The sequence below is a fragment of the Motacilla alba genome, chromosome 5 (genome assembly GCF_015832195.1).
Source record: "Motacilla alba alba isolate MOTALB_02 chromosome 5, Motacilla_alba_V1.0_pri, whole genome shotgun sequence".
NCBI lineage: Eukaryota > Metazoa > Chordata > Aves > Passeriformes > Motacillidae > Motacilla > Motacilla alba.
This window is the reverse complement of record NC_052020.1, coordinates 50,350,776-50,363,997: the sequence shown is the minus strand read 5'-3', so window position 1 is coordinate 50,363,997 and position 13,222 is coordinate 50,350,776. Positions and strand designations below refer to the sequence as shown.

General features: G+C 39.9%; 1 protein-coding gene and 1 long non-coding RNA gene across 2 annotated transcripts in view; both read right to left on the bottom strand.

Annotated features, from left to right (window-relative positions):
* The window catches only part of YY1 (YY1 transcription factor), a 30,173-nt gene that overhangs the window by 8,786 nt on the left and 8,165 nt on the right, over positions 1-13,222 (bottom strand). Inside the window, exons 2-3 of the mRNA XM_038137137.1 lie at positions 11,134-11,296; positions 1,772-1,832 (exon numbers count right to left, since the gene is read on the bottom strand). Coding sequence (XP_037993065.1) covers positions 1,772-1,832; positions 11,134-11,296 — 224 coding nt within the window. The remainder of the gene's footprint in view (positions 1-1,771; positions 1,833-11,133; positions 11,297-13,222) is intronic.
* Positions 3,821-11,127, bottom strand: LOC119701087. The gene is made up of 2 exons (XR_005256995.1): positions 5,427-11,127; positions 3,821-4,914 (listed from the first exon to the last, which is right to left on the bottom strand). It is a non-coding gene; the product is annotated as an uncharacterized LOC119701087 (long non-coding RNA).

Genomic DNA, 13,222 nt, shown 5'->3' with positions numbered 1-13,222 from the left:
GAGTGTCACTGCTGCTGCAGTTTAAACCTACAAAGTGATACTGGGCAGCAGAATACAGCGTGAGCTAGTCCCAGCACAATCCAAAAGCAGAAGACACAGTAATTCAGGTACAGCACCAAAAGTCTCAACCTGGGGGTCAACCCTGCATTGACAGAGGAATACCACTTTTGATTCCAAAGTATGCTTAAGCCAGCAGTGACTTGGGGCTCTATTTACCCAATCTTTCTACAATTTTTTCACTTCTTAGGGAAAATCAACAGGTATCTATCATATGTTTTATAAATGTCTTCCTCAAGGTTAAAAATTCCTCATAAAATCCTACTAATAATCATAAATCCTAATTGTACTACTAGTGATGCTGTTTAAACTTTTATATAAGAGTAGTCTGCCAACGCCACTGTGTTATGAGGCATAAAATTTAACAATACCTGAAAGACCATTAAACTGCTAATCTTAAATTCTGCAGGCTTTTATTTTACCTAAATACATTTAAATAAGCTTTGTTTCTCACAAAAAGGGTGAAATGTCACTTTCAGGAGTTCTCTCTTCAGGCACTAGAACCTCTTTGGCTAATTTTGAAGTACTGTGCCACCATTCATGGCACATAGCAGAACTGGGTGGGGCAAAGCAGCGCCAAAGTAAACAGTCCATCAACATTTTTTTTGCATTTATTTCTAAGTCCCTTCTTGCCTCTGAGAGAAGTGGGTACAGCTATAATATTTTTATTTTGTTAAACTGAATTCATGAATGCATAAAGCCTACAAACACTACAAGATAGAAAATGGAAGGATAGAACATTCTTTCCCCCCCCCCATTTAGATGAGGTTGAGGCTATGAAAAAGTAAATCAAAGAAATGAAGGTAACATTCCTTGGTATAGTAAAAAATAACTGTTCCTGTATCTCTGTATACCATAGTACAAAAACAATGACACTTTTAGAATGTGGAGAACTGGAAATCAATATAAGCACAAAGAGGAATTCAGAAAATTCCTTACACCATGGCTGTCAGAAAGTAGCCTTCTATTCATGCTCTCTAATGGGTAGCTCTAATAGCTATCTGCCCTGATTATTTGCTTAGGCTCACACTTATCTAGACCAGAAGTCAGCAAGATTGTGTTTGTCTTTTTTAGTCACAGACTAAATCAGCTAAAAGAAGCACTACAAAAGCTGGATAATGCAGTAAAGCCACAGGCTACCAATCCAGGTAACTGGCAACATTTATCCAAGACAGAAGCTTCCTTGCTACCAGCGGATCAGAATCGTATCTCAAGGATGCCTGCCCCTCTCTTTAATGATGATGCACTTTCCAGCTGTGTGGAATGCAATTCAGAGTCTTCCAATAAAGCTGACTTTGGCATCTGCACCATAAATTGCTGATTCCTGATCTAGACTCCAAATCTGTCATAGTTTCCAAGCAGAGGATATATAGATCTTAGGAACGTACTTTGAACAGCTTTCAGAACATTCTTTCAAGTATGTATTCTTGGGTGTCGGGAAATCACAACAGTAAAACCAGCATGTTAGGGACTGTGCATCATGGTTACCAGAAGATTAGGGATGCACTAACCTTAAGACAAGGAATGGGAATAATATATTATTCAGTGAAAGGTTTTAAAGGAAGCCTCTAGAGAATGACAACTAAAATACATTTAACTGAGTGTGTACTATTAACAGTAAGATATTTTAGTTATTCATTCTCAAGAGAAAACATCAATACAAAATTCTGATCTACAAATTACTATCTACTCAGAAGCTGAGCACTTCACTTACTTTGTGAGGACAAGCTATCGTTCGTGGAGCATCATCTTCTTTAATTTTTCTTGGTTTCATTCTTAGAGAAAAAAAACAGTACAAAAAATATTAGTAGAAACACATTAGTAGACAGCTCTTCTCCCCTAAGTGCCTACATAATGTGCACATCTTATCCCCCAGTATTACATGTGTCAATGGTACTCACTTTAACATTTTCAAAACCTTCATAAAAATATTACCAGTATAATTTACCATTTGGAATGCTCTGCTTTCCAGAAGGACCTCTCAAATACAGAATAAGACATTTAATATTATCTTCTTAATCCTCTGAATATGTGGAAATTGAGATTTTTTTTTTCCCCTGAAACATGCTAATTGTAATTAGGAGGTTTTGTTTGAAAACTCCATTTGTGCTGTGCCAGTACCCATGTGGCCTATTTAGCTTCACTTCCTCTCCATCCGTGCAGCAGGACATGAAGGAGTATAGGTTCAATCATTCTGCAGTATATTCATCACACAAGACTTCTAAAGAAAACTCTACAGAAGCAGGGAAAGCAGAACCAGGCAGATGGTGGAATCTACACAGACAACGCAGACATCCATTTCAACCACAGAAACAGTAATTATTCTTACTTTAAGGTATTGTGCACACAGATTCCACTCTTGGCAACTGACAAGCAATCACCAATTTACTCCTGGTCACTGACAGGGATCTTCATTATTTTACGGGTGCCACTAACCTCCATTGCTACATAAGGAGCCCAGCAAACTATTGCTTGTATGTGTTAGATCTATTTTACATACACTAAGACTCTGTACCAAACAATCTTGGAACAGTGTTACAACAACCACCTATAAGAAAGTCAGAAGAGCCAGATGTGATTCTGGGGAACTACACTGCACTTTCAGGTGCCTTTATTTCGCAAAGCTGTGGTGCTTTTCAAAAATTTCAAAAAATTAAAAAGAAAAGGTTTATCTCCATCTAACTACAGCGGTAGGTGGGTGTAAATAAACGGACCCCCATACAGCTGAGATCTCTTAGGTGAGCAATGAGACTTTGCACATTCCCAAACCTTGCTGTGGAAGCAGAGCTAGTGTGTTCATGTGGGTTACTGAACTGCTTTTCCTGGCAATACAGCATTGACAGTTCTGTGTGACAAGGTGCCTACACATCATACCTGTAAATTAATCCACAGGTTTGGTGGTATTCCCTAGACTCAAACAGAATGAGTAGCTTGAAATTAACAAAATAATTTGAATTATCAGAATTCCAATTCTGGTACACACTCTTCTTGATGTTAAGAAAGAAAAGTGTCTGTTGCTATCCATGACAGTTTTAATCCTCATGAGTTCTGTTTCTGGAAACTGATATAGAAGAACAAGGTTGGGGGAAGATTTTTCCAAGCAATGCATATATGTACTTTTTTACATCCCTTTTTATTAATTTATATGAGAGTGGCTAAACAACAATTCTTAAACACTCAAAGCTTCCCAAGAGCTGTAGGGAAAAGAAACTAAAATGCCTCCATTCTGACCACAAAAGCATTTGGTTTCTGCAAGCTGAGTCCAGACTTCTTTGGTACTGTAACACTCCTATGGCTGAAATCTGCTTTCACCTGTTTCCTTCACATGGACTGCTGAGAGAAGAGGGTGAATTAAGGCAAGAGCAGTGAAAAAACTCCCTCAGAAGTCCTGAAGACCCAGGAAAATCATCTTATAGCTGCCAGTGGAGTGATATGTGATGGATGAGTCTCCCATGGCTCTGTCAGCTACCACTGGTCCCTGACTCTGAGTCCTTTCAGTACTGCAGATGTAGCACAGTTCAAGTGGATCATCTACAGACTAAAGCACTTGACAGCCACTTCACAGACAACACTAAACCCCAAGGATTTAGAGGTTGTTTTTGCTCTTTTCTCTAAGTGGGCACATGGGAAACTCTTGCTTGCCTCAGCATCTCCAGACTACACTTGGCAGGTACAGAGCTATCCTGAAGAACACTACAGTCTCCTGCAGGGCTACAAACACATTTACAGATATTAACAGTGACTTGTAAATGGGTGTAAGGTATTTGTGTTGACAAAGCTCCTCTTGTGCACCACAACCAGCAGTACAACTAAGATTTCATCTTTGTTAAGGGCAGAAACACTCTGAATACAGCAAACTACATCTCTTCCTGTACAGCAGTCTCCTCATTATCTTAATTTTCATTGTAAACTATCTTTTTCAAGACTACAGAACAACTCAGTTGACCTTATTGATTAGACTTAATTTATATAATCCAACTGAAATATAGAATGGTTGTGCTGTTCTCAGTTTACACAGTCTCTCTGAGTAAAGTAGTGAAATACCTGACTTCAAACAAGTGATTGGGATTAACTGACTGACTGCACTCTCCAGTGAGGTTCCAGACTCAACAGTACTACCAAGACTGTAGGAAAACACACACAGACAAAAGCTGTCTTTACAGTACCCCTACAGAAAGCTTTCAATTACCTTCAGCATGGGATTCTCCTTATTATGTCTCTGTGATTTTAAAAAACAGGAAAAGGGACAGAAATGAGCAATTGTTAAAATGGCCACAGAAGAATGATTTGACAAGATGGGACATGAGAGAATGGTGTGTCATGATTTAATTCCACTAGAGAACAAACATCCTTAGGAGACAAAGCTGGTGCCAAAACCACCTCCTCCTAATTCAATCAACCTGTTAAATGTTGGCTGAGTCATCCCCCCAGCCCCAAAATATGAAGCAAAAAAATTTCCTAGGTCTGAGATCTGTGTCCTTGACATGATCAGAATGAGTAAAACCACTGTTGTTCCAAAGTCTTAACTGGCCATGAGTAAAGGGAGTGACTAGACCAAAAGAATTGCTAACAAGAGATGTGGCAAAATGCTTTAGTGGGCAGTGCCTGCATTTTCAAGCTTTGTGTTAAATCCTCTTTCTGACTCTTGTATCTTACCTCTTGTATTAAGTCAATCATTGAGAAAGAAACACTGCAACAGTTGTCATCTCTAACAGGCTGTTGAGGTAGAGTGAGGAGGAAAATACCCAGGGCCAGTGCAGGAAGGAAGCTTGAGGAACCAATTGCAGGTGAACTGGATGGTCAGACACGGGGCAGACTGCAGCATCAACGTACACCTTACATGTTTCAGTTCAGTGCCTGAGCAGGCATAGAACATGACTGTCCATCCAGGTATTTTTAATGTTCAGGCTTTGGTTATAAATTAAGTAGTATCAGCCCAGTAGTATACTTGAACATTTAGATAGAAATGACAAAAGGCTTCAGTTAAAATGAGTAATTTTACATCTTCTCATTTTTCATGGAAGCATAGCATGTTAAGCCTAAAATGTGGAACAAGACTGCACTTATACACAGAGTTCCAGAGATAACCAGGCTTATCACCAAACAGCAGCAGACAATGCAAAAGAAGAGATGGCAAACAGTGTCCAGGTTGTATCTCAGGGCCACAGCGGCAGGAAGCTGCTGGGCCCTTTGTACGCCTGGATTAAAGGCATGAGGGCATGAACACGACAGGCATAGCTACAGTAGATCATTGTGTCAAAAAATGTCATCCTGCTCACAAAGCTGCAGAAGCCATATGGACAATCCCTCACAGAAGAATTTAAAGACTTACATATTCAATGTGTTAGAAAAAAAGATTTTGGTCTTACTTTAAAATTAACTTTCTGCAAAAGGAGATCAGACTAGAATCAGTGCTGTTGATCTTAATTACACTGGTGCAGGAAACGCTCGCTGCTGGTGGTTAAGACTTTTGGCTCCCACCCAGTAGAGCATCTCCACCAGCTCCATCCAAGTTTTCTTAGCCTGAAATATTAATCAAAAACAGAACTCTAACAAATATCACTATTTAACACAACTACAGACATACACATTAGCACTGGGGTGGAATTTCAGAAACAGTTGCCTTTGCAGAAAGTCAATTTACATGGCAAGACCAAAATTTTCATTCCTGCGGTGAGATTACATGCATGGTGGCGAGTAGAGGCAACTGCAAATCAATTAACTGTGACAGTCAGGAAGGGAACCTTGTACATCTTGGATCAAGTCAATTAAAGGCCACGTCTTAACTTGCACTGGGGGAGTGGAGGGAGGGAATGGGTGACAACAGAGGAAGCAGGAATGTGTGCAACCCAATAGCTTTACAGAATGAGCTGCATAAAAGCACACTCCCTTATCCATGCATAAGGAAGACTGAGTGAAATCATACGTATTAAATCACTCAGTTTCTCAAAATAAAGAAAACAATATTGTCACTGTGCCATATCTGAAAGTTAAATCTAACTACCTCCTTTCATCTACACAGCTGAACTCAAGAGTACTTCACCCTAAGAGAACCTTAATCCCCATCCCAAATCCCTGTTCAACTCCATAACCTACAGACTTGTCAATTGATGCAATTTTAAAGTCAGCCATAGAAATGGTGTTAAAGCTGGGAAGAAAGGAAATATAATTCAAATAACAGTATAGAATTTCCCCTTTGTTCCATAATCTCCCTTTTTTTGCCACTGCTAAGGAGTTTTGTGTTCTCAGCTCCTTTCTCCTCCTTCTGTACATAAGGCTTATCTTAATAGCTTTATTCACTCTCTCTCAGACAGCTCCTTTAACATCCTAGAGGTCTCTGATGACCAGCAATGATATTCACCTGTGCTGACTGCCACCCTACCCCCACCTCAGAGGTGGAGGAAATTATTCTCTCTCAATAGTGTTACTGGCACTGCTGGTGTGTTCCCCTCATTCTGCCATTCCCCTCACACTGCCCTGGTTTGAGCAGAACCAACTTAAGCACCACAGCCCTGTGCTACTGCAAGAGTTTATTTGTGCTGAATAACTCCTGGAACTGGCTAGACTGGCTTTTGGACAAACAAGATGAAAGGGGAGTGGCACAAGGTGTCCTAGGAATCTATCTACATACAACCCAAGAACAGCCAGTGTCTTACCTGCTTCAGTCACACTTAGGAGAAAACTGCCATAAGAAGTTCCTTCACTCCATGATTCCACTACTAGGTTTGTGCCAGTTATGAGGAATATCATGTGTGTAAACAGGGACACTGACCTGTGCAGTGGGGCACAGAGCAGATGTCCCCTCCCCTCGAAGAATACTGGCTAAAGCAATTGTCACTTTACTGCCCTTTAAGCTTCTCTGTAACAAGAACAAATCCAATACAAAAGCATACACCTTATAAAGAGGCCTAAGTCATAAATCTGGATGACCAGAAGGCTTTGTCACTTTTTAAAAGGGTGTCCTATTTCAAACTCTAATGCAGTTTCCTCTCCTTTGTTTTCCATAGGTTTGGAAAACGGATAGAAAGGAAGGCAGTTCTCACAATGGCTCTCCTTCAGAAAAGATACCAAGATCAGCAGAAAATAAAACCACAAAGAATCAAGTTTTTACCACCAGGACCCATTACTGTGCCAATTTCCCAGCTACAGGATACTCCTTCTTATTTCTTTGTTTTACTGATGTCTGTGTTCTGTCTTCAGCCAGTTCACTCATGTACTTGGAGGACAAGAAGGAGGGAGAGGGAATCCAGGGATATCATTTTTAGTGGCTTGCTTTGAGGGAATTTGCCATATGCACGTTCTAGAAATATCCCTGCTACCTTCCTAATTTTTCACTACCAAGCAGCTATGATTTCTTCACGGCTAACTACTGAGCTGTCATCAATTTAGATCTGGAGGAAGCATTTTATCCACTTAAAGGGATTTCTAGTTTCCAAGTCAAAGGTATCAAATGAAAACATGGTAATTTATTCAGTTTTGTCCCTCTGGGCAGATCATTCACAATTAACATTTCACATTTTGATATGATTGCAAGAGAATTCCACCTTTTTCTTTTTTATTGTGTTTTCAGAGCATGCTAGAGGAAATTCAAGACTCCTAAAACAGAATAAAGTCATCTGTAAAAAGTGATGAACTGCCAGCCAGGTGTAATTTTTGGTCATTCATCTATGCATTACTGAACATGTCGATGTTCTGACACAGCCTATTTATTCAGTGTTTTCAATGGAATCATAGAATGCATAAAAGCTTTTCCAGGAAAAACGGCCAGAGTTCCAGTTAAAGGATTCAGATTCCTGCTACATGACTCAATGACATATGCTCTAAACCAGGCAGTGAAAGACAACTGCATCACAAGAGACACCGCAACCGCTCACTCGGCGAGAGCCACCAAGCTCCGGGCACTGGTGGCCAGTGCAGCTGCTCAATTACTACAGCTCTGAATTATTTTTTAAAGGGCTGCAGAGCTACAAACAACTTCAAACATCAGGTTTGTCCCTGCATTACCTTTCACTACCTAGATCATGATCAGAGTAAGACCATGATCAGAATACCAGAACCTTGCTCAAAATCTACTACCACTAGAATTCAAACTTTTTCTGTTAACCTCAGAACTTTGTTCCTAATAATCAATGCAAGCATTTAAAATTAAATTATCCTTAATCAAAATAAGCTGCCTTTGTTATAAACAGTGGATCTAGCCTGGTTCAGAGGAGGTAATTTCTACAAATATGTGGTGAGATTCCTTCCTACTTTAATGAAAACCAAAAAGCAACCCTACATAACTTTCTCTCAACTACACACAATGCACTTAGCATACAATTTTACTAGCCAGTTCACACTTCCTTATATGTGGACACAATTCTTTTTTCAAGTAATCTAAATACAAATTTGTAATTCAAAACCTTACAGCACGTGAAGCTACATAAGTTTAGAAGCAATTTTCAACTCTATGTGCTGCTAAAAGTTTTCAGAATACAGCTTCTAAAAATTTTGAGCTTCTGAACTGTAAAGCAATGAGCAATGTTTGGCAATTTCACAGAGCTTTATACTAAACAAACACATTCTTTTAGCATGAAAAATTGTACTCCTTGAACCTCCAAAGCCAGTTCCAGCCATGTAAATCCTTTTTTTTCTTCCAGCTTGCCATGCAAAGTTCCTAGTGATACTGCACACAGCAAGGTCAGTAAGATAGTTGAACAGTAGTCTGCAGATATCAGTACTTGAATCCAACTTATTAGCTAAGGAGTCCCTTCAACACACTTCTTTGCAAGAGGACGAGGCCTTAACAAGAAATACTCACATTCTAACACACCCATACTCTTCAGTCCCAGAATTATAAACAAACACAATAATTTAAGATATAACATACAACTGTAAGGCAAGAGTAGAAGTTTGACAGTCACTGATTCTGACCAAGAATCAAATAATCTTTCTTAGAAAATGCATTAAATTCTCATGTATCTACAATTAAGCTATGAGAACAATTTTCCCCAGGTTTTGAGCAACTTGGAGATATTACTAAAGGTGATATCCAAGCAAGGTGCTTCCTCTACCATCAAACATTTATCTTCTGACTGAAACAGATTACATTTTATCTGCTGTGAGAAAAGAGGCTGCAGACACATAAAACGGAATCTTTCCACTGCATGCTACAAATTCCAGCTCTGGAACTTCCTAGAACATTCTGAAATACTATAAATATAGAAAAGCAATAATTTTGAAATGTTGCCAGCAGCCACTATTTTCTCAATAGAAACCTAGCTAAAACATTCCACAATATTCAGAAATATGCAGACACATCTGATAGAAGCAGCCTGGTCATTTCAAGAACCCCAAATCCTGACAACCATTTCAAGTATTCAACTCAATCTGAAGAAAAAATATTCAGTATTTGCATGGAGAATACTCCACAAGAAGCTATTTCTGCTTCCTAACAGAAGACAGCTATTCAGTACTTCAGTGTCTAATAGAACCAAAGTTTTAGCATGTTTTAAAGTAATGGAGAACACCATTCTAAACACACAGCAAGTAGAAATATGTAAGTAACAGTTTAGAATTGGAACACTATGTACACTCAGGAGTATCACTTAAACATTTGCTTTCAAAAAAATTGTATGAACTCCTCAGCAGGTCCCAGAGAGCATTACAGTAACTTTGATAAATGATAGTAAAACACAAAAGAAGAGTATCAATAGCTAGAGCCACCCATCACTTCAGATAGAACCCTGTTTTCAGCTGTTTGTAATGTGCTTTTATACATTTCCAGATCAGACAGTCTGCAGCAGCCCTACAGAACTATTTTACTAGGAGCTTTCAAAACTCATAGTTCAATGGCTTTAGTGAAAGTAATTGTGGGATAAGGCAGTGATGTTATTCCTCCAGCACAACCACACTACAGAGTAACAGGACAAAACTTGTAAAAAGCAGCAAGATCAAAAAGGTGAAACAGGAATAAATGCACACACTGAACACCAAGATCCAGCTAACCAAGAAGCCAGACCACCTAGCAACTACCTGGAAAAAGGTACACTCTTCTCTCTACTAGGCAGTAAGGATAACAACATGTGACTGTCCACCTGCTTTGAGTGTCAGAACTGTGCACTCAAGCTCTGAAGACTAGCCAGCTGCGACAAAAATGAAAATTAATGTGGCTTTACACATGTTTATCTTTCAGCTCGGGAAAATGCGGCAGTAGCAGCCAGAGACAGGCAGCAGCCGTGCTCAGACAGCGGGAGGCAGAGCGCTCACGCTGGCCCTGCCCCGAGAGCAGCAGGAGCCGAGCCCAGGGCGGCACCGGAGCGCTCTCTCCGCCGCCCTCTGCTGGCCACGGGCTGCCCCGAGCGGCCGGCACCGGAGCCGGACACCGGCACTGCCCCGCCCGCCGCAAGCCACGCCACCACCGCCGCGAAGTAAAAGTCACCTTGGCACTCAGGTCAGCCTATTGATACGTAAACGAGGGACAATTCTGACTCACCAAAGAAAATCCAAGCAGTAGAGCTACCAACTGTGAAACTGCAATTACCAGTGGCACTTGAAAGTGCAGGACAAGTGATTTAAGATCTTCAGCTTAAGAAGCAGGTGAAAAAGAGCACGAAGTGGCGTTGCCAACTAAATCCTGTGGCCTTACTATTTTGTACTGAACAACCCCAACGTAGCACTTCACTTATTGGATCCTTTGGATGCTCAGGAATTTAAGGCTACTCACATGAAAGAAATACTCTGTCATGTAAAATCACAGAATTGTTTGGCTTGGAAGGGACCTCTAGAGACCATCTAGTCCAGTCCCAAGGCAGGGTCACCTAGAGCAATGTGTGATGCAGTCTATCAATGAATGCATTTAGGTCCTGTCTTACCTAATGGAACTGGAGACTGGGAGACACTGAAGAATTCACTGCTGAATATAAAACCCTTTTATTTTAGTTCAGACCAGAGGAGCTGATGCTGTGTTAAATCCCTTGTTTTAGAAGATAATTAAATGGAATTATAAACCATACTAAATATACCATTTTGCCTAACAGTTTCATAATTAAACCAGTGAAAAGGACACAGTTTTAAAGCTCCTTTCTTCCTACTTACCTAGCAAATTCAGCCAGTTGCTTGGGGTCTGAGAGGTCGATGCCAGGTATTCCACCAGGAGGAAGTTTCTTCCCTGTCATGTACTCTGAGTAATCTGGAGGAGAATTCTCTCCAATGATCTGCTCTTCCACCACTGTTTCATGGTCAATATCCTTTTTATCATCTGAAATACACAAAACACTGAATTCAGTACATACTAAAGATCAAAACAGCATACAATTTATTAGACTACATCTCAATACAAATTCACTACTGCTGCACATTTAAAAGAATACACTGCACTTCCAGATTTCCACACTAATTGTGAAGAGCAAAAAGACACCCATACAGTTACAGTCTGAAGAACACAGAAAGAATACAGTGAGTGAGGAAAAAATGCAGAAACTGCATATCTACTTTAAGCACAAACAAATACAGAAATTAGAACAATCCTATAAATGTTGGCTGCACTTGAAAGATAATGTACTTTTCCTGAAACAATGCCTAAATATTTATTTCCCTTAACCTCCTGAGGACTAATCTTCACTATACCCACGCTGATACTCAGCAGCAGTCCCTAACTTTGCAAGCCTATCAGAAGAGCAGCAGACACTTAGCCTAAGATGTCACGACTACTGATCTTTACTTCAGAGTCTTCAGACTTCCCTGACCTCCAACAGAAGTGTCATAGAGTCAAGAAATTTTAAAATAACTGCTGATGGGCTTCAGCACCTGCCTGTAAAATCAAGTTTTTCTCACACTTGTAGACAGATCTCAAAGAAAGCAAATAACTCAAATGGTGTCTCTCTCTCCCAAGGGGGCTTCTTCCTTCTGCGGCAAAGGCTAGCCTAAGCTCTTTCCCACTCCACTATGTAAACAGCAGACTGGGATTATTCAAAGCTTTGATCTGCAAGCCAGTTAAGATACTCTTGTTTGCTCTAGAGCTCCTCCTATGAATTTGTTCTCAAGGACTGCAGTGAAATCAGGGAGAAGACCTGCTGTTGCTGTCTACTCACACTCATACCTTAGAAAACATTGTACCATGCATTCTATCTCCTCTTGCTATTTTATAACAGAAACTGAGAGACAAAAATGAGAGAGAACAGAAACATCCATCTATGTTCCTCACTGCAGTATTCACAGCAGCAGAAAGGGAGACACAGCACCTACCCTGTTTTCCACCCTCAAATACACCTGGGACAACAGATGTATATATGGCTGTAACTACTCAGCTCAATGTAATACAGCTTGACAGTACTTCTCCTACTATGTGTGCGGGGAGAAGATTCTGGAAATTGTTTTATACACAAGAGGCTACACAAAAATAACAGGAAGCTTTATTTTACAGATATTGCTTAAGCAGTGGAAACACAAGGTGGTAGGACAGAAATAGTATTTCACCAAATAAAAAAAAAAGATGGGAAAACATAAGGCAAAAAAACAAAAGACAAAATGTTTCGGGATCTTTCCCCTAAACAGAAACACAGGAAATAACATTAGTCATTACTCAGTAACTTAGGCTAGGGAAGAGAGAACAAGACAAGCAAATAAAAGAAATATACCAGACACAAATTTCTATTCAATTTGTAATGCCTGCTTTTAATGTTTGCCACCAAGCTATTTCTAGAAATGTTACTGCTAGTTTGAGGTTTAATCTGATCTACCAGATCAAATAGCAGTTCATGTATATTCCATGGTGAAAGAGGAAAACAGACTCCAACGCTGCAAAGACAGAAGTGTAAATAAGAAAATACTATCTGCAGCATTAAACTCAAACTACAAAACTGACTATTGACCTTTTCAGTTGTCCACTCACCACCACACTACCTTGCAGTCCATACCAGTGCTTTAAAAAAGCAATTGAATTTACCTTAAGCAAGGATTATATGTTAAGTTCTACAGCAATTGAAGGAGTTACAAATTCAAGTCAATAAGCCTCTAGTTTGGCAACAATTTGTTCTTTCTAACAGAGACTTTTTTAAAAGACTGGCAGCTCAGAATGGCACACAATTGTCGCAAAGCTAAACGTGACACCTTCTCTACGCTGTAGACAGGAATGAGAGCAGCTGCCCTCAACGAGCCCATTTCAACAGCAACCGGGAACGGGCAG